The sequence below is a fragment of the Paramormyrops kingsleyae genome, unplaced genomic scaffold, assembly GCF_048594095.1.
Source record: "Paramormyrops kingsleyae isolate MSU_618 unplaced genomic scaffold, PKINGS_0.4 ups110, whole genome shotgun sequence".
Taxonomy (NCBI): Eukaryota; Metazoa; Chordata; class Actinopteri; order Osteoglossiformes; family Mormyridae; genus Paramormyrops; species Paramormyrops kingsleyae.
The window spans coordinates 45087-71528 of record NW_027326048.1 but is presented as its reverse complement, the minus strand read 5'-3'; the positions used below and the strand labels follow the sequence as shown (position 1 = coordinate 71528).

Sequence of the window (26442 nt, the reverse complement as noted above, 5' to 3'; positions counted from 1 at the left end):
GTTGTTGGTGCCAGACAGGCCGGTTTGAGTATTTCACAATCTGTTCAGTTACTGGGATTTTCACGCACAACCATTTCTAGGGTTTACAAAGAATGGTGTGCAAAGGGAAAAACATCCAGTATGCGGCAGTCCTGTGGGCGAAAATGCCTTGTTGATGCTAGAGGTCAGAAGAGAATGGGCCGACTGATTCAAGCTGATAGAAGAGCAACTTTGACTGAAATAACCACTCGTTACAACCGAGGTATGCAGCAAAGCATTTGTGAAGCCACAACACGCACAACCTTGAGGCGGATGGGCTACAACAGCAGAAGACCCCACCGGGTACCACTCATCTCCACTACAAATAGGAAAAAGAGGCTACAATTTGCACAGGCTCACCAAAATTGGACAGTTGAAGACTGGAAAAATGTTGCCTGGTCTGATGAGTCTCGATTTCTGTTGAGACATTCAAATGGTAGAGTCAGAATTTGGCGTAAACAGAATGAGAACATGGATCCATCATGCCTTGTTACCACTGTGCAGGCTGGTGGTGGTGGTGTAATGGTGTGGGGATGTTTTCTTGGCACACTTTAGACCCCTTAGTGCCAATTGGGCATCGTTTAAATGCCACGGCCTACCTGAGCATTGTTTCTGACCATGTCCATCCCTTTATGACCACCATGTACCCATCCTCTGATGGCTACTTCCAGCAGGATAATCCACCATGTCACAAAGCTCGAATCATTTCAAATTGGTTTCTTGAACATGACAATGAGTTCACTGTAAAAAAAATGCCCCCCACAGTCACCAGATCTCAACCCAATAGAGCATCTTTGGGATGTGGTGGAACGGGAGCTTCGTGCCCTGGATGTGCATCCCACAAATCTCCATCAACTGCAAGATGCTATCCTATCAATATGGGCCAACATTTCTAAAGAATGCTTTCAGCACCTTGTTGAATCAATGCCACGTAGAATTAAGGCAGTTCTAAAGGCGAAAGGGGGTCAAACACCGCAATAGTATGGTGTTCCTAATAATCCTTTAGGTGAGTGTATATACACATACATATATACACATACACATATATATACACATACACACACATATATATATATACACATACACACACATATATATATATACACATACACACACATATATATATATATACACATACACACACATATATATATATATACACATTATATATATATATATACACACACACACACACACACACACACACACACACACACACACACACACACACACATACATATATATACATATACATACATATATATATATATACATACATATACACATATATACACATACATATATACACATATATACATATACATATATATACACATATATACATATACATATATATACACATATATATCTCTTATGATATACATGTTTCAGCTGAATTTGATGTGTGAGGTAACTCAGTTTTGGAATATGTGCTGGAACGCACTGAAGTATCATTGAAGGCATTTTGAAAAGCACGCTTTAAAGACACCCTAACCTTCTTCTTAAAGTCCTGCCCTATGAACGCGTATAGTAGGGGGTTTAGGCAGCTGTTTAGATATGCCAGGACAATGGACGGTTGATCGAGATACATTGCCACTACCTCTGATGTTTTGCCTCCGTACTCCAGCATCGTCCCTACAACATGGTATGGAAGCCAACAGAGACAAAAAGCCATTATGACTCCAACGATGATTTGCCTTGGTTTCTGAGACGTTGAGAAGCGGCCGCTGTTCACTTTCCTCAGGATAAAAGAATTGCACAAGACAATGATGACGATAGGAATCAGGAATCCAAGCACAAACCTGGACATGCAAGCCATTTTCCTAACAGAGTGATCGGATATCATGCATCTTGTTTGGTTTGAATAATGAAAATGAGCAGTTTCTCTGTAAATCATGTTTGGCAAACAGAGAAGCATCGACAAGAGCCATGAAAGTGCACAAAGTTGAGAGGCTAGAGTTACAGTCCGATGGTTCTGGGACCAAACAGGTTTGATGACCTGCAAAAACCTGTCCATGCTAATTAAGGTGAGTGTGACGATGCTGGCAAACATATTGAGTACGATAACTGAAGGAATCATTTTGCACAAGATTTTGCCAAATGGCCAGTGATAGTTCAGAAGTACCTCTGTGATAATGAAGGGGATGGACAGGCAACAGAGTAAATCAGCAATAGCCAAATTCAAGAACCAAGTGGTGTTGACTGTTTTTTTCATCTTCATCCCTGCTATCCACATCACAAAGGCATTGCCAGGGATACCAAGGACACACGTGATTGCATAGAAAACAGTTACAATAATATTCATCATCTGGAAGCCAGGGTCAGGAGCAAAATCTTCTTCATAGTAATAATCCACAGAAAGGTTAAGCATCTCTTCAGACATGGCACTAAGGAGAGAATGAAAGGATGCTGTTTTACATTAAACTGAAACTTACAAAAGGTATCTTAAGAAGGTGATGAAACTGAGAAATGTACAAATCAGTGTTCAGAGTATTGCTTTTAGAATTTTATTAGAAAACACTGCAGACTTTACCATATATATATATATATATATATATATATATATATATATATATATATATTAGTGCTGTCAAAATTAGTGCGTTAAAGCATGGGATTAATTTGAAATATTTAACGAGTAAAAAAATTTTTAACGCAATTAACGCGGTTGCAGTTTTTTTTATTTCCTGTTGTGGCCGACGTGTGTTCAACGTGCAAAGAAGTATGGATAACACCAAGGAAGGACTTTTAGACGGAAAGTTTCAGTATAAAACTCTGCCGGATGGTTCTGTGGATAAAACTTTGCCCAAACAAAGCCGACAAGTGCCCCGCATAACTTTGCCCAAACAAAGCCGACAAGTGCCCCGCATAACTTTGCCCAAACAAAGCCGACTGTACATAATGTTGCCCAAACAAAGCCGACAAGTACTGTACATAACTTTGCTCAAACAAGGCCGACAAGTGCCCCGCATAACTTTGCCCAAACAAAGCCCCGCGTAACTTTGCCCAAGTGAAAGCCAAAAGCGCTGCATTACTTTGCACACTTCAAAGCTTGACAAAGGCGATGCGGAACTTTTCCCAATGTACCACAATACAAGTGTTACCAAAGCAAATGTTAATTGTAATTTGCTGAATCACGGAATTATAAAAATCTATAGAATAAAAGAGTAAACTGTAAATAAATGTACTTATGTCGAGCGTTGCATCCTCTCCGCGCAAAAAAGCGTCCTCCTCCATCGAATCAATGGATAAAAGCGACACTTTCTTCCCCCGAACCACTCTTCAAAATCATCTTCTGTGCTTTCTCAACAGTGAAAGTCATCCGAGCCATTTTTCTTCAGTCAAAAAAGTTGTTGTCCGAAAATAACTGGGTAAACTCACGGAGACTACGTGCGCAATGCGTAATCGAGACACTCCCACAAATACTGCACCTGCAGAGAATAAGTTGCGCATTCATGTCCCCAGCGCGAAAAACAATGCCCAATCAGCACATCCCATACCATTTTGCAAACCTTAGACACACCTCTATTGGATGAAGCAAATGACACTGTAATTTGATGTTCATGTAAAAAGTTTATTATGGTGAAACATAACCATGGGCAAAGGTTCAGTGCGTAAAAAATAATGTGCTAGCAGGGAAGCAGAGCATATATCTGAAAAAATACTTGACAATGAAGGATTACAGGGATTGATTTATGTACATAAGAGATCAAGCTTTCAAACGAGGGTAACTTTGTCATTTTATTCATTGGTTTTCTTCTAAAACTCCGAAGATAAAAAACATTGCACGAATGTACAGAATGCCGACTGACATTTTTCCGCGATGAGTGAGCAAGCTATTTGAGAGCATTACAGTCATATTTATGGAAAAATGCGTGTTTTGTCTTAATACTGTGACGGTTTATGAAGTATTGGCCGTGAAAGAAATAGTTTGAAGTGCTTAGTTTTCATTTTATTAACACTTATATTTTACTTCCTGACACTCGACCCGTTTAAAGATGGCTACCATGGTCATTTTATTTTTACTTGTTACAAAAAAACCATGGCACAAAAATTGCGCAACTTTCTACAGATATTATCTGAAAGGTTTTTTGTAGTGTAACAAGCCGTTTTTGGTTGATTTGATACATTTGTTTCTTTTATTGAACGTCATTTTTTTTTGTTATTGAAATTTCGGACGTATGAGTCCGAACCACTAGGCGGCGACAGTGAAAGAGTTAAACAAAAATTCCAATAAACAATCATATTTGAATTTAAATAGTTTCATTGTCTTGAGTTTACATTAAGTATTTACATTTACATATCCAAAAAGTTTCAGTCTTTTAATTGTGATTAATCGCGATTAATTGCAAAAAATTGTGCGATTAATTAGTTAATTTTTTTTAATCGATTGACAGCACTAATATATATATATATATATATAACAGAACCATTCTGTTTGTCAAGTTTATATAAATATATACACATACTCACTGTAAAAAATCTACACACATGCATACAAATATAATATTAGTAATACAGGGATAGGATCACACCAGCTTTTTGGACAACTCATAACTAATTTTTTTTAATATATATATTAAGATCAATAGAGTGATCGGATATCATGCACACTATCTATAAGATCTTACTATGAAGAAGATGATGGTGGCGCAGGAGGTAGTGCTATCGTTCGGCAACTGGAAGGTTGCAGGTTCGAGCCCTGGTTTCTTCTGACCCCATCAAAGTGTCCTTGAGCAAGACACTGAACCCCAAATTGCTCTCGGTGTGCAGGTTGGCACCTTGCATGGCAGCCTCCACCACCGCGTGTGTGGATGGGTGAATGTGAGGCATAAATTGTAAAGCGCTTTGAGTACTCGTAAGAGTAGAAAAGCGCTATATAAATGCAGTCCATTTACCATTCTGTAGCTCAAAGAGATAGGAAAACTAAGGACTCACCACAACTGCTTTCAAACAGGGCTCAATTAAATTTCGATGTTAGCATGGCTACCTCAGGAAATTCCTGTTCTGGACAGTTTCAGAGCAAACCAGAAATCGATTTTTTCAGTAGTCTTAATTACAATGAAGTCACATACTGCTTTTAAAGTCGAAAATTGATTTATGTTTTCCACCATACCTTGTTAGGCTCTCTCTCTGTAGTGAACTGTGGGACTGTTTGGCTACAAAGTGAAAATGAGAAGTGAAACGCTCATCAGTCTGGTCTTGCAGCCCACAGGAAGCAGAATAAACTGAAAACATAAGCTAGAAGCAGTATCTACCAATTTGTACAAGGGGTCAGCTGAAGAAAGAGAGAGAGAGGTAAGGAGCATGTGCTGATTACAGTGCGTTGCCACAGTGCGTTGATGAGAACCTGAGTGCAGCCATGTGGCAGGCAATACCTCAGCACCACATTAGTCCAAATGGAACAGTGTGAGTTTTTTTTCCATGGGCTGGAGTGCCAATCCCCCCTAGTTTTTCCCTGTAAGTTGGAGGACCTCCTTACAGGGCTGGATGTAGATTAACATCATACCCAGGATGAAGAAATTGCAGGGCAAGGGCCTTGCTCAAGGGCCCAACAAATTAGCATCTTAAGACAGCAAGGACCTAAAATTCATAAATGGCCCGTCAATCCTTACACATTGTCCATTTTGCAGTAGTACAGTAGCAGAAATGCACACAGTACACTAAAAAAAGAACAGAGCAAGGAGAAGAGGGTGTGAGGGGAAAAAAAAGAAACGCATTGCGTCTCCGTATTATCTGGTGACAAATTGTCGTAGTTCCACTCGGTTTTGAATAAGTACACTAAATTCCCTACTTATTGTTTATCCTTTGTAGGGCAGAATTAGGGTAACAGCCACGACTGCAAGGTCAGGTGGGGTGCTCCTGACAGCTGTTAATGAATGCGCATTTAGAGCAGATACCCATCCTAAGCCTATGAAAGGTACTCAGATATCTGGATTCCACTGCCAGCCTGTCCCGAGGTAGCAGAATGGTATACCAATCAAAGGAACAGTTGAACCAAGGTTCAAATGGTACACAAGCTGAAATGCACTAGCAGATTGCTTAGTAACCAATGACATGCATCTGTCCACCCCATCTGAATTCCAGGGCAAGCAGTGAGGACACCATTGGGCCCTTGAGCAAGGCCCCTGAAAAGTGATGCAGGGGCGCCAGATAAATGGCTGACCCTCCGCTCAGACCACAGGTTTCATTCTCACCTGTATTTGTGTGTACTCCAAAAAAGAAGAGCAAGATAGGATATGCGAAAAGTATTCCAATGTACCTCTACTTGTACAAATTACAAAAATATCTTAATTTCGTTTTGCATTGTTTCATACATGTTAATATTCTACTTGTGCACATTATGAATACTTCACTATGCCACTGCAACAACTACTTCTTGTCATTGCAATTATCTTGCATTGTGCTCACACACCCATCCCTGTGCAACTGTGATAAGAATATCACAGTGTTCCTCCAAACATGCCAATGAAACTTGTGAAAATGTGAAACTACCGTGTTATCTGGGACTTTATCTGCATTAAATGAACAGCTAGTGCATGTATATTTAGCAGATATCTCCACCCCCCTTCAAAGCGACATGTAAATAAAACCCTTGGGTCAGAGAGCAGGGTCAGCCAGCATCCAGAACCCCTTACAGTAGCTGGGGTTAAGGACTTCTCTCAATGGCCCAGCAGTGAGATGATGAATATCTTGGATGGGAGAGTAAAGTCCATAATCCTAACCTATTGAGCTGCACAATATTCTAAACAATTGGGAGGCAAATATAATATGCAAGGTCAGTTATTTTGAGCATTTTACGCAAGGGAATAGGTTTGGTTTCGGTAGGCACCAAATCAGCCCTGAACTCCTTGTCCCCTACACATACACAATAATCCCTTAGGATTGGTAGGGACACGTCCCACTCTCCATACCCAAATCTATGCCTTTGATTTTATGCTGTTTCAATTCTGCCTTTGAATATCAATTCTATTGTTATTTCAGAATATTGATACAAAAAATAAGAATGGATATAAGTCAACAGTCAACTACTGTTAATTTAACAGTATGATGCCTTGCAAAAACACATTAACACGATACATGAATCACAGGTCAAATATGAAACACAGAAGTTAATTTGTATATGTTGCAACTACGAATGACTATAATTCCAATTATTCCCCTAAAAATGTTTGATTGCTTTCTTAAACAAAGTGGGCTCATTCCAGTCGACAATTCACACCAGCCAGCTTTGCAACAAAAATCTTAGTGTTTATTATGTGGCTTTACAATTTGCACTACTTCTTAAATAACAAACCATCCACGGTATTCCATAAAATAAAAAAGTGAACAATTTTACTCACATAAGGTATTCTTTTTGGCAAATCACAATGCATTTTCTGGGGTAATGTGCTGTAACAAAACAGTGACAAAGGCGGAAACGGCTTTTAAAAATCAGACCAACACCAAAACCTACTGCAATAATTTATTCTTGAAATGTTCATCTAGTCCTGAGACTAAATCCTCATTAAGATTTAATTTTTTACCTTGAATTACAGCATATACAAGTTAACAGCATAGCAAGTGTTCTACTTTCTGGTAAAATCTTAAGGGTGCAATTCCATACTTTCAGAGAACACAGATAGTGTAAATGGTTACACTACAGCTACCTATACACAGACAAATTGGTTGTTGAGGAAAGAAAATAAAAGTTAAATTCATGCAATATAGAAAAGGGCTATTTTAAAATTGATAGCTATAGCTGTTTGTGGATAAATTACTAATTTTCAAAATCAGATTAGTTCCCGAGTCCAGAAAGTGATACCTCATCCATAATGTTTCAGGATTCAGACAGGCAAAACATAAGGGATTTAAATTAAATGCAAAATCAAAAACTGTACAGTACAAATTACAATACTCTGATACGTGTCAAACGAAATATCCCCCAATAAAGTGTCACATTTCCACCAGGCTCTGTGCCTTAAATATGGGTTAGCCTGCAGTGACCAACGGAAAATAACTATTTACAAATTTTCATCCTCTCATTTGTGGTTAAAGCAGGTTTAACAGCATACATGATTAATTTACAAACATATCTGATTTCTTTCTTTGAAACGGACAAAGTAGAACCAGCTCTTTCTGGAGACAATAATGTGATCAAGTCACAGTCTTAAACAGATGTGACAATATATGACCCGCTGGGCTCAGCATTCTCGCCTTTGGAGTCTCTCTTCTTAGAGCCACTGTTCACCGGCCCTGGGATCTGCGATGGCCGATGTGTGGCGCCATCAGCACTGCTCTTTCTAGGACTAGGATTATAATTGAAAGGGGTCACCCTCGCTGCCACAGTGCCGCTCGGAGAGCTGTGCTTGCTGGAATTTGAAGAGCCGAAAGGAGTACGTTCGGCAGTTGAAGTCTCGTGAGCCTCTGCCATTGCGCTCTGACTGCCTGGCCTTTCGAGACTCACAGTATGGGCAGGTGTGGTTTCACTGCTGGTGAACTGTTTGGACTGTGTGTCATTCCCATCGGGATCTATGGCAAGTAGGCTGCCAGGCACACAATTAGTATGTGTTACGTTTCCAGTCGGAGATTTCCCCGATCTGGGGTTATTGATGGGGCAATCCTCAATTCTTACCCATACATCCTCACTTTTCGAAACTGCTGCAACCATCTGATGCCCCTCTGAATTTGAATCTTCATCCAGAGATTTATCTTTAGGCCCACTATCCACCTTACATTCCTTAATTTTCCTCAATGTTCCTTTTAAGGCCAAATTACCATCACTATTTTGTAAAGTCTTATAAGGGGGGCTCAGAGTTTGCTTTTCATCTTCACTCCTTGTCTTTTCACTTGATTCTGACGACGCAGATAGGATGGATGAGGAGCTCCCTGTTCTTTTCCATGTGCTCACTCTTGGAAGGGAGGAGGAATGTTTGCTGTGTTCACGCTTCCATGTTCCAGATCTGTTAATAGGGAGTCTTGAGGGGCTCTCAGAATGGGAACGTGCAATGTCATGTCTTCTAAGACATCTCCCATCACCATTTTCAGACGAGTTTCCGTGTGGAGACTTCTGCCAGCAACTACCTTGATAGGGCAAAGTTAGAGACATATCTGGTAAAGAAGGACTTGATACTGGTGTGTGAGATTGGGATTGGCTCGAAGATGGAGATAAAGATTCAAAAGAGGCAGACTCTTCTAATTTTCTCTTTAGAGTAGGGCTGGGGGCTTCCTTAATAAATGTTGACTGCCGAACTAGCACAGGTTTTTCTGATCTATCCGACTCACTGCCACTCGACTTTGTGGATGACATCCTGGAAAGTTCCGCTCTTTTTGAAGGGCCTGCTGCTCCAGACTGATTCAGACCTTTCGAAGCAGACTCACTTCTTGGAATAACACTAGCACTCCGAGGCAAACCACTCTGTTTTGCAGAACATTGCTGACCTAAGTGTCTTCCTGGGGAGGGATATGAAATTCTAGAAGAACCAGGCGACTTGGTTGAAGATGTGCTTGGGGACATTGTACTGGGTAACTGTGATAACTTGTTAGATGGACTAATACCATTTCTTCCAGGTGACACAGAAGTACGACCTGGTAATTGCATAGATCTTGATAATGGTTGCTGAGAAGGTCTAGAAGGAATCGAGTCTCTTGAAGCAGACTGAGTGGGGGTCTTACTTGGGCCTCCTTGGCAATTAGTTTGCCTTGTAACAGGACTAGAATCTGACTTTGTAGGTGTTTTCACATTTCGCAAGGAGCTGCTAGAATTTTGACCTTGTGAAGATGCTTTTGAGGTAGCTCCCTTAGGTGGTGTCTTTTTTGTAACTGGACTGGAGCTGGGTGAGCTGCTCCTCACCCCTGGAATATGAATCATTGTTCTTCCACGGGAAATCATAGGACTGGCATTTTGCCTCTGTTGAGTGGATGCACAATCAAGACTTGTTCGTGCTTTCCCAGTTATGAGGCTTTTGTAAACTTTCTTACCCCCCTTAATGCTTTTAGTTTGTTGTTCTTCCTTCTTTTTAGTTTCCAGTAAGCTCTTTTCTCCTGGCTTTAGTATTCTGGGACCTTTGGTTGTGGTTGTGTTTTTTTCCTCAAGATCCATTGATATATGGAAGGGAGACCCAATTGAGATACCAGACTTGAGAGAAAGGATTGAATCAGAGTCGGAAGAACCTTGTCGTGATAGACTAGCAGCTGCTTGGTGCAGACTGCTAACTATAGAATTTGCACCTTCTTGAATAGCTTTCCAATCGAATGACTCTGAATCAGGTGAAAGAGCTTGCTCAGAGACAGGACTGTGACTGTCTAATGTTAGATTTGGCTCTTCAGCTAAAATGCCATCCACAGTTTTATCACTCTCCCCATGTTCATCTGACTTATTTCGAAGGGGTTGTTTCTTCTTTTTTGGCATAGCAGAACTAATACATTCCTGCAAAAGATCATCTTCTGAATCAATGCTAAGAGAGCTAAGTGAACTATTTCTGGAAAAACATACTGGAGTATCTTCAACATGGAAGGCTTTTGGAGCATACCCAGAGCCTGGAGGCCTAGAGGTTTCTACCACAGTTGTATTTTCTTTTTCATGAGACTCCCTGTTGTTGTTGTTTTCTTGATCAATGTCACTCAAGGAACTCAGAGAGGAATTTCTAGAAAAACATACTGGAGTGTCTTCAATAGAAAAATTCTGCTTCTCATCTGAGACTGGTCCTGTAATTTCTTTTGATGTGTGTGGAAATCTTTCTTGCTTTTGTAGAGATTTTGATGGAGCCACCTGAAAAGTCTGCTTTCTGTTTGTGGCTTGTATAACAGTATCATCATTAGCAGCTTTAGTAGGTTGCTTTTTCTGCTCTTTTTCTTTCTTGAGCTCAGCTTTCTCCTTTGAGAAATCAAGATCATCCTCCTCAAAATCTAATGAGCTTAAAGAATCATTGCGCGAGAAGCAAAATGGGGTCCCCTCTATTGGGGTATACTGATGTGGTGAATCAAAAGAAAAACCGGTGCGTACTCGCTCATCAGCATGCGGAGGCTTCTCAGTTGAGGTTACTTTAAGGTCCTGTTTTTTGGTTTCATTTTTTTCTGTGCTTGAGGCTCCCAGGGCAACACCACTTGTTGTTCCTGGGCGTTTTATCATCCTTGCTCTATATTCACTGCTTTGTGGCATTGGCTTTACCGGGGATGTGGGTTTATTCTTTTCCATTTCCTGTTGGACTAGAGATCCAGGAGATGTTGACGGATGCCCTTGATCAATTTTATTCATTCTAAAAGGCTTATGGGATTTACTTTTTGGCATTGCAGAACTGATACATTCAGCTAGAATATCATCCCCTTCATTTTTCTCATCGTCCACAGATACAGATGTAGACAGACTCTGCCCAGCCGCCTCTGCACTTTTCCCCTCTGAACCAGTGCCTTCCCTATGAAAAGAAGCAGATTCCATGGGAGGCACAGGTGTCTCAGTATTTGCTAGCTCATTAGGAGGGGAATCAATAGTGAGATCACTAAGAGATGTTGCAGTTGAAAAATTTATGGGGGTTCCCTCAACACAGTATATTCTAGGCATATCTTCTCCATGGGTAAAGCTCACATGTTTCTGTTGCTGTCCCCGGTTATGTGGAGGAAGCAATTTATAAACAGGAAGCTGGCTTGGTTTACGAGCTACTGGTGGAGGTATTCTTGAAGTGCTTGTAGGAGACTGCTTTTTTGGTTTTCGCGAAGACTTAGTTGGCATTGCGGAATTTATGCAAGCTTCCAATATCTCAATATCATCATCATCAGAATAATCTAATAAATCTTTTTCTGGTTCCTTTTGTAATTTGGCCACATCTGAGTCCATTGTTTGTATAGTGTCATCTTTTTCAGGCTCACCATCATTTCCATGGTCATCTTCATGAACTGGGGGCATAATCTGAAGCTCAACATCTTTCTGAATGAAAGGTTCATCAAGGCTAAGGGCACTCAGACTTGAGGCACAAGAGAATCCATCTGGAGTACTTTCTGTGGCAAAATGCAGCAGTGTGTCATTGTCTGGAAGTACTTGAACTTTCTGGACAGCAGAATTCACAGCCGCATGCCTTGGAGCCAAATCCCTCTTTTCCATTAGAGGTACTTTCATTTTGTGTTTTCCTTGGGGTGGATGTGATGGAGGTGGAGTTTTACAACGACTTGGAGGCATTGTTTGCCCAGGACTATCAGGAAGATCACTTGGGCTGATAATTCCACTAACCATGCCACTGCATGGTTCACTCTGCACAGAGCTAGCTATAGAATGACTCTCAAAGCTATCGAGGGAGCTCACTGAAGTACACCTGCTGAACATAAGAGGTGTCTCTTGCACATAATGTTCTGGGGGACTTTTAGGAGTTTGAGCACCACTTTTGGATGGAGATTTAGCTCCAGATGAAAACTCAACTGCTTTATGTCTTGAGCCATCGGACATGGAAACACCAGCACCTTGATTTCTCTGAGGTTTCATTCGGTTATACTGTGAAGTGCTTTGGGTTTCAGCAGTATGTTGTTCTGCAACTAAAATACTGGAAGACACTTTTTCTGAAATAGCTAGATTAGGATAGTTAGTTACAGCAGCCATGGGTCGCTTACGACCTTCCATTTCATCTTCTTCGGATGACAAAGATGACAAAGAACTGCCTCGTGAAAAACAGATTGGCGTGTCCTCAACACAGTATGTCTGCAGAGTCTCTTGATTAATTGCAGGAGACTTGCATGTTGAATTCTTTTGGATAACTTGACTCGGCCCAGACCTTGTTTGAGGTGGGAGAAGCTGCTTTTGTCTGCTTGAATTCTTTATGGATGCGGTCATGTTTCCCGGGCTTAAATGGTCCTTTGTTAAACTGTGAGATGATGATTTTGGATGGCTAAAAACGTTTTTTTGGGAACAGTTTTCTGAATATTTTAAGCTGTAATCAATTGGTTGTTCCACATGATGCTCCTCATTATATTTCATGCTGTAATTAGTTGGCTGATCTTCCTCCTGTTGTTGTTCTTCTGAGTACCGCTCACTGAAGTTGGTTGGCTTGTCGTCACCATAATCATCAACAGGGCACATAGTCTGGCTGATCTTTTTAGTCATTCCAAGGCTAGAACTACTTTGTTCAGAAGAATTGGAACTCCTTGACCGGAATCCAGCAGAACACTCTGGTGCCACAAATCTCGACGGATACGTTGCGTGCGTTTCCTCACTGGTGACATTTGCCTCTGTGTACACTGGATAACTTGGGCTTTGAGACTGCACTGGTTTCTGATCTACCCGTTTCACATCATCCCCATGATGTTTAACTCTTGCCCACCTTTCATTCTGGCTTGGACTCTGTCGGCCAGAATTCAATTGTTCATCTGAGTATTTTAGGCTGTAATTAATAGTAGTATCCAGGTCCCCATTATCATCCTCCATATGATTGGCACTGTGAATCTTATGGGCAAGGTCAGCAGGATATGTCCCGTAGATGCCGCTTTTCCCTTCATCTTCAGAATAAGACTCAATGGAAGGTTTCATCTGACCCCTTCTGCCATAGCCATCAGTACTGCTAACACTGTTCAAGCTGTCATTGGATGCCCTATACTCAATTTTTAGCATGGGGCAAGGACGACTTGAGTGCTCAGCTTTGGCAAAGTTGAATGCATTTAAATGACCAAGCATGGTAGGTGTATGCCTTATGGCACTTATTTCATCCGGCGCACACTGAGGGTCCGGTGTATTGCCAGCACTCCTGTCTCCTTGGCTTATATGCATGCTTTCCACCTCTTCCATTACCTTGGCAATTTGTGTGGCTGTTGATGTCTGCATTCCTTTTCTCTTGGAGGGTTCATCTGAAGGGTGAAATCCACCAAGTACAGCTCCTTTCAGTTCCCGATCAAGGCTCCGATCCTTCTCACCTTTGGAAGTGTCTGAACTATCTCTGTTTTCTCTAGATGAATTAGGCAGTGCTGGGGTGTTTACATAAGGACCATGAGGACGTATACTGCTGGGACTTAAACTCTCCGACCGACAGTTATCATTATGATGGGCAGAGTCCACAACAAACTCACTGTAAACATTCTGCTTGTGTCTCGGTTTGTTCTTTTGAGGAGCTTTCGGACTCAAGTTATCGATATTATCGAAAGTCTCTGAAAGGTGCTGCGCATCCAGTTCTTCAATTAAAGCTTTCTGTTTTCTGGCCTGGAGGGATGGCAAGTTGGATCCTGGAGACATGATGTTGGCATCCTTGTATTTAGCTGGTCTATTAGCCATGAGATTTCGCAAAGCCGCTGCACTGCCCATAGCTATCATTTTGTGCTTAGAGTGAATGAGATTTTTCAACATGCTGACAGCTCCCATGTCCCACAGACCTTCTTGGTCCTTTGCATTTCGAGCAGAAAGGTTCCAGAGTGTTCCACATGCATTACTGACTATTGTTAAGCTGTGAGACTTTAGATGCTGAAGTAGAGTCTGGAGACAGTTGTTTTCTCTCAAAATTTGCCTACAAATACAGGGAAGAAAATTAAAATATACTATGATTTTTGCAGGAAAGGAATTCAAAGTAACCCACAGTTTATCACTAATACACAAAACGCTAAACTATTTATTCATTTATTGTGTAGAGCAGTGGAGTGGATTAAACTTGGAAAAAATAACTAAAACATGGTCCAATTAAATTTTACTGTCAAGTAGAACATTTTGACTGATTTAATTGTAAACAATAACATATCTTGGGCAGTGACCTTTCTTACACTTATGGTTGTACATTAAAATGTGTCATTTATAAATCTACATGCCTGTGATCTTCATTTGTAGCGATTAGACTCGACACATTTCGCAAGATGCCTCCTCCACTTTCAATAATTGCAAGGGTGTTGGTTTGACTTCGGTATGTTAGTGTGCTGACTAAAAAGGCCAGAGCACCCTCCACAGCACATATATCAGCTTTGTTTTCAGTGCAATGTGCTGACAAGTTCCAAAGGGCACTTAGAACACTCTTTAGTGTTGATTCCTTGAGGAGAAAAGGAAGAAGATTATTCAATTTTCCATCCTTTTTAAGAGGACATTCCTACACAGAAACATCAAAACCAATCGATCAATTCTACAAGCTCTACAAAACCAAATTTTAATTAAACTTTAAAGAGCAAACAAGACTAAATTAAACCTGGGTGTAACCATATTAAGGATGCACACATTCACAAAGATATTTGATTTTTTGAGATTCACCTTCTTAACATCCAGCGCACATTCCATGAGAGCCTTCACACTGCCAACCTCACGGAGTGTCTTCTTACTGTTGACGTCAGCGCGCCAGGACAAATTCCTCAGAACACTGGCGATCACCTAAGTAAATAAAGTGAAGGGTTTGGAGGTGTCCACTTCAAACGCATTCACTGTAAACTCTTGGGCAGAGTGTGCATTTGCCGAGGGGCTACAGGCCATGTATCTACAGTAAGGCTGCACGATTTATCGATTTCAAACCGAAATCGCGATTTGAAACAACGCGATTAGCAAGTCGCAAAAATCACGATTTAGGATATACATTATACAACACATCGGACCCAGGTTTTAAAACTGCTGTGAGAATAGTTTTACAAATTCATGCCATGCTCCCTGTGTGACAGTCATTCTCAGCAATCATAAGCACCATGGTTCTCACATGCCACTCATGCTCACCAATCAGAAGTGGCCGAAGGCGGCGTATAGGCCCATAAACAGCAAACACGTGAAACCCAAGGAAAATGTTACATTCGCGGTGCAGAAAAATACTGATTCCGCTAATGAGCTATAAGTGAATTGCCTTCCTATTTCATGGTCCGAGATTGTTTCAGAAAGGTCCTATCATCAATAGAACCGGCGAGCTCCTTTTAAACACCAGCTGCAATATACTTCAGCGTATCATACCTTTGGTTTTTGTTGATAGGCATTAGTATACCACTAACCCATCAAAACAAAGAGACAGTCAGTAATTCTCACAGCAGCGGAATCGGTGACCTCCAAAAAAGCCGTAAAACCCACAATACAGTCATGTATATGTCATATGTTTTTGTGCTTATTAAATTTAATAATAAATAATAATACAATAATAAAATAAAAGTTTTAACATAAATACTAAAAGAATAGATTGCTTTAATCGCTATTACAGTTGGGTATGGGCACGCGGTCTTATTTAGAAAACATACAAAAAGAGGCGCATATAATGTTTAATCATTCGTTTTGTATTTTATCCAAGTAAAGCAAAGGAATGATAAGCTGCTTCATTCGAAAACTGCATTTTTCTTCTCATTTAAAATAAAATGCAGGGTTGGCAACTTTGGTCAGCTGCATGGAGTGAGATTTTCTGTTTTCTGTTCTGCACACATATTTACATGTATGTAAGTTTTATTACATTGTAAATAGTCTGTAGGGTTTGCAAACTGCCGTAACGTTTTTGATGCAGCTAATTTTAAGTTCAGAATGGAATATAGATTTGCCGTAAGATTTCTTGCGTGAGAGTCTGAGTTTGCAACCATGAACATGTACATTTTTTGTTTCACCTGAATTGATTTGTATAGAAAATAACTGTATACAGTTGTTAAAAAGCGGAAACTTTGACCAACATGAAATCACCAATAAACAACTTATATTTATTCAACATTTTATAAAATGCATACTACGTTAAAAAAAAAATCTAGCTTTACGGTTTCAGGACAGAACAGCCACTCTGTTATGAATATTACGGTTTTTTGAGTGTTATTAGTGTTAATAACAGCAGCTAACAACACAATAGCGCAAACAAAAGGGCTGCATACACCGAAGTAGTTCTTGCTTGTTCATTGGCGTGGGAAAAGGCGGTTCTAGTGTTATTAGGATCGTAATAAGCGTTACCTACAAGATCGCTATTTTTCTTTATGCTGCAATTGTTTTCATTATTACTTTAACTTGACACATCACATCTTTAAATTCTCATCCTTGCATTAGAATATAGACCAGTTAATATTGATGGTGGTATCTCATGTTACGTCATATGTTTTAAAATTACTACACACTGAATATTGAACTGAAGCTTGACATAAAAAAAATTTAATGGCAAATCAAATTGTAATCGCAATTTGTCAAAAAAAATCACGATTCGATATTTTCCCCAAATCGTGCAGCCCTAATCTACAGTACGCAGCTACTGCACCTGCTGTAAATCTTCACTGTCAGATTTCAACTGGGCCACCATTGCCCTCATGCAGCCTTTCATGGAGCATAGGGTTGCCTGTAAGAGAAAAAAATTAGTATAGGGTGCCTGATTAAATAACAAAAATATATAAAACTACACATTTCTTTAGTGATAAATTTGGTATTTAATAATTCATTTGATATGTTAAATTTTTCATTGTAATATTAAAATATTTTGAGTGTTCGTGGAATTACAATCCACTCAATTGTGTGAGTGGAAGGTATTTATTGATTTTTCCTAATTTTCCTCATAGTGTCTATAGTTGGCTGCAGTCAAGCTTAACATTTCCACCTTGTCATGATGAAATATCCAATATCCAAGAATATTAACATAGTTTTTGAATGCAATATCCCTTGAACAATTGCTATCTTTGCCAACTGTAAGTTAATCATATTTTCATCAAATGCTCACTTTAGCTAAAAATGTCATACCTTTCGTTGTATATTTTTTGCATAATAAAACAAATGTGCATTTCATTACAAAATTTTTCATGCAGATTTGTAATGCGTCACAATGTTACATTGTAACAAATGGCAATCTAATCCACTGTGACCAAATCATAGGTGTACTGACAAATGCACATATCCGCACACACACGTGTATACACACACACACACACAATTGCCAGACTGCCATAGCTGTACATCAAGCACACACTGTCGATAAAACTATCGTGGATGTTGCAGAGCGCAGTATCCAAGTGAAGTTCACGCACCGCGATGAAATAATTTTTTTGGTCCAGGTCCAGGACAGAACATATGTTGGTACAGTGATAGCCAAATTATATCTGCTGAACAACGTGCATGAAGCTGGAGAAGTCTGTTTGGGATAATGTGAGCTGATACCTATCGGAATAACATAAGATGTTTGAACAGTATGAGTAGGTGTGTGTGACTGCACTGAAAGAGCTGTTCTTCCTCTGGACAAAAGACCAACCATCACGTGATTAGTCTAGTTCAAGAGTGTGCCGTAAGGCAAAGCCAGTAAAGTCCAATTCAAACTTTGAAACTGCGTTATACAAGGAGAGAATATCAGATTTCAAAAACTGGTTTTTATGACATTTTTGATCATGCATTCTGATAACAATTAGCATCCTAATAAATAAATTTTTAATAATATTTAACTAAATTAATATTCAGGTGTATATTCTGGTATTTAAGAACATATAGCATAACAGCATATCTGCGGCATTAAATCATTATTTGAAAGGCTGAAATACTTGTAATTGGGAAGTTATGAGGTCTCAAAGACACCCTATACAGAGACAGGCCCATGTGGGTGGTTAAGGATCAGAGCATGTGAGCGGAGCGTGAGCGAGGAGCGGAGCGGGCGGAATTTGGTCAGAGCGCGGAGCGGGTTTTCTAATTAAGGCTGGAGCGGTCGCTTTGTCTCGCTCCAATTTCGCTCCGATACGGCTCACACTACAATTCTGAGGCGTGCCCAAATCTACCCAGAATTCATCTGTACAATTATCAAGACTGTTACACAAATTGGCCGAGATGGAATTCGCAAAGTATTTCACAAAGAAAACTGATAAATCATACAAGTGTACTATTCTTATCAAACGTTTAGATGACAAGAATGTACAGCAAGAACAACAATGTGGTGAAACTGTTTCAGTGAGTAAAGATTCACTTTTCTCAGAAACTTGAGTGTGCTACGCGAACAAGCGGAAGCCAGAGCAAAACGCGTGCAAGTTTTATATGGTTGTAGCATATCAAGTCTATAAAGTAAATTAAAGTATAAAAGCCTATCAAGTAAATATTGGTAATAAATATTGCTTAAAAATAAATAGCCTATTTTCTGTTCTGACTGGCAATGTTGCCGTTGCTCATATTTCTTTATGACATAAGGCTTCGGTTTAAGGTGACATTTGTTAGGCATGCAGATTATTTGTTCCTCTTTTAAATTGGAGCGAGCGTGGAGCGATTTGACTGGAGCGGGAGGACATTTTAGTGGAGCGAGGAGCGGTGTTGAGCGGAGCGGCTTAGTGCGAATTAGAGCGGAGGAGCGGGCGGAGCCAACAGCCTCGTGAGCGAGGAGCGGAAATTCTCACCGCTCTACTCCGCTCACATGCTCTGTTAAGGATTAAATGAGAAATACTTGTAGAAAACTTTTGGAAGATGCACCTTATTGGCCACATCTCCAAACGTAAGGTTCGTGAGGGCCATTCCTGCGTATCTTCTCAGAGTCACACTGTAGTGGTCACTTGTCAGCCCATATATCTCACAGTCCACCTGCAGTAATTCCCCAATCGCCTGGAGGGCACCTAGAAAGCAACCAGAGTGAAGAAGTTCTCACCATCTCTTTTCAGCAAGTCTGAATATCTAATTTTTAAATGATGTAAGATGTATTTGTCCACACATTAAATAACTGGATAATTATATAATATCCAAAGAACACAAAGGTGTTTACTGAAGAGCTGTGTTTTACTGTTACATCGTTTGCCTTGCATGCACTTAATGAATCATGAATGCTCACCGAGCTCGTTCATGGCATGCCTGTGCTCCTCGTCGAAGGAGAGCTTCATGAGAACACAAACGGCAGGGCAGATTTGATGCTCCACTGGCGAGGGCACTGGTGTCAGGAGGAAAGCAAAATTAGCAGGGCTTGCAGACTCAAGTGTCAGACAAAGACCCAAAAACAAACACACTGGCTGACTAGTGGCATCCAAACATCAAGAGGACCCACTGGGGTTTTGGTCCTGGTCAACACCGCGCTCGTGGACCTGCTGCCATTCCCAGCATGTCTCGCAGTAGGCCCGGATCTGCTCCAGGAGGTGCAGTACGCGGATCTCCCTGCGGCCGCGCTTGTCATCCGGCTGCGAGTGGATGATGTTGTGCAGGGCGGCGCTGGCCCGGGCACGCGCCTCCTTGCTGCCTCGTGAGTTTCCCAGTAGTACAGAGTCCTTGTCGTTGCCGTGGAGCAATTGGATGAGCAGTGGCAGGCAGCCCGACTGGCGCATGGCGATGCAACTGTCCTGAGAACTGGACATGGCCAGCAAGGTGCGAGACATGTCATCCTTGTCGTGAGTGCCTAACATGGATAAAAGGGAGTAGACCATCTCCACCTACAGACAGACAAGGGACAGGTTTATGTGACCCAGTTCTGCTGGGTGAGAATGGAGGCAAAGAGTACACACAGGGATCACACACTCTATACCAGTGTTTCTCAATCCAGTCCGCGGGGACCCCAGACAGTCCACATTTCTGCTCCCTCCCAGGGGTTTCGGCATTCTTCATTGCTTGATTGTTTGGTTCAGTTGTGCTAAGAAGGAGCAAAAATGTAGACTGTCTGGTGGTCATGCAGCTGCATGAACTACTTATACAACTGCAGAAAACAATTTTATTCACAGGGATGTCCGTGAATAAATTTTGCTATAATATTTTTATTCCGTTATAGGAAACAAAACCTGCTATGTTTATGATAGCTCCTTTTCAATATTATATACCAAATGTTTTTTTTAAGTGTAAAGTTTACTACTGCTGTTTTTGCATGAGCTCTGCATGCAAGACAGTAATAATGATTCTCGTCTTTGCTGTTGGACTCATGCACAGTGCAGTATTTGTGAGAATGAGTGTGGAGAAGAAAAGCAAATAAGACCTGGTCACCAAAAGCCATTTGTCTTCCACTGTACAGAAATATTCTGGATTCCACAGTAATGATATTGAGCAAAAGTACTGAGAGAATGCACTGTGTCAGCATAATTCATGGCATCACCAACTTACATGACAGACACTACTGGTAGAAAGTTCTATTTGGCTATAGCTTATTCTGGGTAAATTTTCAACTTTTTTTTTTATAAATACTGCAGCAATTTCCAATTTTGTGCAGCCCTAGATAAAAACAATATTTTGTTTCTGTGCAATATTTATTTTTTCTGTTTTTCCAACAGCCCATTTTTAAACTTTGCAAAATATCACATTTAAAGAGAGCAGCTTTAAGGAAACTCCAAATAAAGACAGTAATGTGTAAAATTTGTGAAAATGTGATGTGGCGATATGGGGTCTGTAATCCTTGGTTACCTTGGTACCCAGGTGACTGGTCAGTCTGCGTGGGACAGAGTAACTACCAGCACAGCTCATGTCACTGGCTGCCTCGTAGTCCAAGCGGCCATCTGAAGCCTTAAAAAGGAAAGCAAATGCACAGTGCACTTTGTAATGTAGAAACTGGCTAATTTAGTACAGCTCTGGAATACTGATCTCGTTTAACACCCAAAAATGTTATAATACAATTACATGTAGCATTTCATATTTAAGTATGTGCAAAAGCATTCATGAGGCATACTGATTAAAAATGCATTGTCTCAAGTAAAATGTATTCCACATGTGTATTCCACATGTGTATTCCACATTCAACAGAAATTCTGATGTGAAACTGGAGACAAATCATTTGTGTCAATGCTTCAAGCTTCTCCTGAGACGACATGTTCATAAATATGACAAATCCTCATGTGTAACAAAGAAGAAATTTACAGGTGAAAATGCTTAGCCTTAAAGAAAGGAACTGCGTCATCCCTACAACAGCAGAACAGAGGCAGCCGTTCTGTGCGATGCTTCCTAACCACGACTAATCTGGGGGCAGGAAAGGGGTTAGGTGCCAATGACAGGAAAAACTCATTGGGGGAGGAGAGTTGTGTTAGAATGAAGGCCATGATCGACCAAGGGGGCGGGGGATCATTCTTCTACCTGGCTGCACCCCGGCGGGGCCAAGGTAGGCTCCGCAGATGCCTGTGCTCCCTGGCCAGGTCTGTCACAGTCAAGGGGGGCTGGTTTATCATTGTTCGGCATCATTACCTAGAGGGGTACAATAATAAAGTAGACAACTCATCAGTATATAAGGGGGGGCAGTTGGCCTCCTGCACAGCACCTCTAACAATTTCATTGTAATCCTGAAGGCTTTAAAACTTCAGAGATTACAAGGCATCACCAAAAACAGGAGCCAAAAATGCACAGATGGGCTTGATTGTTGAACTTTATCATGTTCAATATCCCTATACCAGGTAATTTAATGCTTATCATCATCATAGATGTGGGAATATAAATACCAAAGAATAATACAGGGTTAAGTACATCTTCTGTTTTGGAAATAGCAGTATGACTGGGGAAACTCAGAATTAGGAACATGGAGCCTAAAGCGTGGGCTTCAGTATTATATAAGAAGCTCCAGAGCCTACTGTCATCTTCCGAGGGCAGAACCTCAACCCAACTGAGGTGGATCCACTTTAGGGGGCGCGTACCTCAGAGTCTGTGGGCTGAGCATGGAGATGCTGTCGAATACGAAGTATGTCCTTCTCTATCTGCTGAATCCGTGTGATTCTGCTCTGTAATGCAAATTCCAATAAACAGATGAGGATGTTGGAAAATGAAACACAGAACCTTTTAAATAGGACATTAGTCATTTAATAACTGGCAACTAAAGTCAGAAATTACTTAATAGTGAACATTGTGTCCAAGAAAAATAAGAGGAACTACTTCATTTCACATCCACCAATGGCCATTGGCACCAGGTAATAAATACAACATGACGGATTCTATTGCAGGGACCGCAGATGGATACGACGGTAAAAGCAGACCTGTGCCCGCTTCTCCATGTCCTGACAGGTACCCAGCTGTTCCTCCATGGCGGCCCGTATCTTTCGGGCGTCGTACTCAAGCTGCCGGCGAGTCATGTCCGTCTGCAGAGAAAACTGCATACGGGCAGAGGGTGGACACATGTCCGCTAAGAACGATGACCTCTGACCGAGTAGAGACTCTAAAGCTTTCTGTCCTTCACAGCATTACTCCTAGCATGTACCTGGCTACCCGTCCGGGCCAGACGCCTCCCAACAGCTGACCTCCTCAACCTTGCTGCTACTTGTTGTGTTCTCCTTGCCCGATAATATGGGCATGACCAGTGCATTTCTTAACTAAAATGTTCATATAGATTTCATATAGACCATCATGTGGTGCGTCTGCTCACATTCTCCATGAGGGGCAGGCTGTCGATCCTCTTGGTGAGGTTCTGCAGCTGTGTGTAGTACCAATCCTTCTCCGCTTCCTCTTTCTCTAGCTCGCTCATCAGTAAGGACCTAAGCAGATAAAAATAACCCCAATTCGAAACCAACACAAGAGAAGCACCGATGGACAGCACTTCCACTTTCCACTGCTGCTTCCCAGAATAATATGCTGAGATGAGCTTTATTCGATTACTGGCTGGTGGTTTTTGTTTGCCTATAACCTGCTCGTATTTTACGCGTGCCTATTCAGAGTGCCAGCCCTGTGAATAATGCAGTTTGCACACAGATGACTGATCTTTGACTGCAGTGTTCCAGTCTTTGTGTGATGATTCATGGAGGTCATAATTTCAGCTGTCCGTAATGATCAGTCACTCAGAAGGAGAAAAAATCCAAAGAGCAGGAGTACAGAACATTTTTCCATGCAGTTTACGCCATATTATCAATAATGGGATATTTCAGTTAAGAGTCTGAGATTTTATCAGTTATATTTGTGCTTTGGGTAACAGCAAGTGTTCAGTTTAGGGCTGCAGCCATTGATTATTTTAGTAATCGAGTATTCTATTGATTATTCCATTGATTAATTGAGTAATCAGATATGAAATACTTTTGTCTTATTAAAGAGAAATAGTAACTATTCAAAAAAGAAAAAATAGACAGGTCTCTTAAAATAAACAACTCATGGGTTTCCTTTTTAGGAACATTTTAATGATTGAACAACTGACAAAATAACTAAACCCTTTTAGTGCATTTATGTACATTTTTGTTTTGTGGGTGTTTTTAAAGGTATACATATATCTCAAACTAAGACATAAATTAAAATGGCCTTTACTCTATGTATTCTTGTACATTTATAGGAGGCAAAAAAAAATCTGACAGGATTGTATCTCTTGGATGAGGTAGGAATGGTGTGTGCATGTTCATGCGTGTGTAAGTGAATGTGAGTGAGTGTGTTTAAGTGTGTTAGAGAATGAGTGTGTGTGTAAGCCCAATTAATCCAAATCTGCAAAATAATATCAATAAAGCCTCGAAATAGATCTAGTTGAGAACACCCCATGCTCCCCTTTAGACTCACCCCTGCTTCCTGCAGGTATCACTGTGACAAAGTGTGACGGCTGTGGCCGCCTGCTGCAAGTTGCCAAATTTAAATATTGTGTCAAACTAAGCTAACAGTTTATCTGCATACAAACAGCTTCTATTTTAACTTGTATAGCTTTACTGTAGCCTTGCTGCTGTGGAAGACAAACGGCAGTGAATGGGAGCAGCTGAAAACATTGCTTTTCTTCACCTTTCAACTTGTTGAACAGCTGGTTTGATTAAGGACTCTCGCCAGCTCTTTACCAGTAAAGGTGTGGCAGTTAGTGCGATTACAAGCACTGCTGTTGTTTTCCTTCACTCCACCTGAGTTCATCATCTCTGTAACGGAACCGTCTCTTTGCTGTTAGTGTATAGACAGGCTCCAACTCCATGTTAAACAAACTATGACAGCATCATTTTCACTGCTGTTGTGTTATCAGTGTTTTTGTTGAGGAAAAATAGGGGCTGGTTGGACTTAATCTTGTTATACTTTTTTTATTCACACATATGCCCATAAATATGTTTCTATCGCAGGTCTATTTTTAGCCGCAAATGTGAGTGAAACGCTTGGGCTTACTTTGTATTGGTTCCACTTTGTCGACTGGATGTATAGACTGGGTGCTTTCTGTTGAGATGTTGAATCATTGAAGTTGTGCTATTGTGGTAAGCTAATTCGGTTTTACAATGGACACACTACAGTATTTTCGCTTTTCATTTGTTTGAAGTGGTCCCAAACTTTAGACATTTTTAGTCTTTTTCTCTGACTTTCCTCGTTATTTTCCCTGTCTTCCTCCATTGCACCATCAAATCAAACCTGCTACACGTAATGCAGCATAAGCACACTGTGCGACAGTAGTAATCCTCTGAATGAAACACGGTGATCACTAAGCAGTACATAGTCGTGCAGATTACACGAAGCACCGAAGCAAAGAATTTGCATCGGGGATTTTTTGTAATCGAGTTATTCGAGTTACTTGATGAATCGTTGCAGCCGTAGTTCAGTTCATAAAGAACATACAAAAGTAGCCTGCATACTGGTTCAGCCTGCACAATTAATAGCAAAAAACGTGATTTCGATTCACAACTCTATGTCATTTCTAAATTACAACGATTCTTCTGCATTGTATTACATCAGCTGGATCAAAACAAGCATTTCTACGTTTCCCCAGAGAGTCTGAAGTGTCCCATAATTCTGTACTCTCTTTAAAGGGTGCTTTTCTACCGCAACGGGGAGTGTACTTTTGGTACAAGAAAATACCAAAAAACGGTTCTTCAAAGTGTTTTCCAGTGTCGTAAAAACTGGTACCGGCACTGAATGACATTACAACGCCAGGGCTGTGGAGTCGGTAGATAAATGCTCCGACTCCGACTCCTCAGTTTCTAAATCTTCCGACTCCGACTCCCCGACTCCGACTCCTCTGTATGTATATACTATGCTAATGTAATTTCTACATCCATTGAAGGAAAGGAAGGCAACATACATGTCATTTCACCACAGAACTACTGACTAGGAAGCCAACACTCTACTATAATGCCAGATTAAAGACAAACACAATGAAAACAAGGTTTCAAGGGTAGCGCATAGTGAAGGGGAGCCGACGGAGCTGAGAACACACCAGGTGATTTTTCAGGCGTTTGACGCGTGATGACTCGTTGAACGGCCGAAAAATCGGCAGTGCATCTGTAAATGTATGGGGGGCTTTAGGCTAGGTTCACAGTTCCCTGTAACAGTGGAACACGACACAATGGAAAGCGGTGCCGCACCTTACCTGTGCATTACATCCCATATAGTGACGCATACAGTCAATGAAAAGCATGCTTCATGGTTACTTGACATGTTCGTTTTGTGGTAACATTATGCACTGCATGCATTGGGCTTTATTCTTACAGCAGAGAAGTAGTTCATTATGACTGTTTGTGAATTGGGACATTTCAACTTACTTTTTTAATTCCCATTTAAATTTAGTAGGAGTCGGAGTCGGTTAACTTTTTGCCGACTCCGACTCCAGGTACCCAAAATTGTCTCCGACTCCGACTCCGACTCCACAGCCCTGTACAACGCAAGGCGCGGCATCTTGCACTGAATTCTAAAAATGGCTGTGATATATTATAGGGCAGGACAATGAGCAATATTAATACCAACATCACATGTTATGCACATGCAATTCTTACATCGCTAGTCAGCTAGATTAA

The 26442-nt window shown here is 40.8% G+C and overlaps 2 protein-coding genes across 5 annotated transcripts; both read right to left on the bottom strand.

The window, feature by feature from the left end:
• Positions 1–1253: 1253 nt before the first annotated feature.
• Positions 1254–5459, bottom strand: LOC140586971 (C3a anaphylatoxin chemotactic receptor-like). 3 transcript variants are annotated; one of them, XM_072708523.1, is made up of 3 exons: positions 5135–5226; positions 4650–5025; positions 1254–2405 (listed from the first exon to the last, which is right to left on the bottom strand). In XM_072708523.1, the coding sequence occupies exons 2-3, from the start codon at positions 4910–4912 to the stop codon at positions 1391–1393; spliced, it is 1278 nt and encodes a 425-aa protein (XP_072564624.1). In that variant the 5' UTR covers positions 4913–5025; positions 5135–5226; the 3' UTR covers positions 1254–1390. The 3 variants fall into 3 exon arrangements, with proteins under 3 accessions (XP_072564624.1, XP_072564623.1, XP_072564625.1); XM_072708522.1 differs by lacking the exon at positions 5135–5226 and having other exon boundaries at positions 4650–5128; XM_072708524.1 differs by lacking the exon at positions 4650–5025 and having other exon boundaries at positions 1259–2405; positions 5135–5459.
• A 1789-nt stretch (positions 5460–7248) lies between these two features.
• Positions 7249–23292, bottom strand: LOC140586972 (adenomatous polyposis coli protein-like). Of its 2 annotated transcripts, XM_072708525.1 has the most exons (12): positions 23139–23292; positions 22753–22866; positions 22417–22500; positions 21866–21973; positions 21203–21301; positions 19869–20247; positions 19659–19754; positions 19307–19446; positions 17136–17213; positions 15197–15313; positions 14767–14981; positions 7249–14471 (listed from the first exon to the last, which is right to left on the bottom strand). In XM_072708525.1, exons 1-12 carry the CDS (start codon positions 23235–23237, stop codon positions 8168–8170), a joined length of 7833 nt encoding a protein of 2610 aa, XP_072564626.1. In that variant the 5' UTR covers positions 23238–23292; the 3' UTR covers positions 7249–8167. The 2 variants fall into 2 exon arrangements, with proteins under 2 accessions (XP_072564626.1, XP_072564628.1); XM_072708527.1 differs by lacking the exons at positions 21203–21301; positions 21866–21973; positions 22417–22500; positions 22753–22866; positions 23139–23292 and adding an exon at positions 20340–20444.
• Positions 23293–26442: the final 3150 nt, after the last annotated feature.

Excerpts from the sequence above, each read along its gene's own strand:
- LOC140586971 (XM_072708523.1), bottom strand. The coding sequence starts at position 4,912 with ATGGACTGCATTTATATAGCGCTTTTCTACTCTTACGAGTACTCAAAG. Across the intron at positions 2,406-4,649 it reads CCACCATCATCTTCTTCATA|TGCCATGTCTGAAGAGATGC; the intron begins GTAAGATCTTAT and ends TTCTCTCCTTAG.
- LOC140586972 (XM_072708525.1), bottom strand. The coding sequence starts at position 23,237 with ATGAGCGAGCTAGAGAAAGAGGAAGCGGAGAAGGATTGGTACTACACA. Across the intron at positions 22,867-23,138 it reads GCCTGCCCCTCATGGAGAAT|TTTTCTCTGCAGACGGACAT; the intron begins GTGAGCAGACGC and ends GCCCGTATGCAG. Across the intron at positions 14,472-14,766 it reads GCTACAAATGAAGATCACAG|GCAAATTTTGAGAGAAAACA; the intron begins GCATGTAGATTT and ends CTGTATTTGTAG.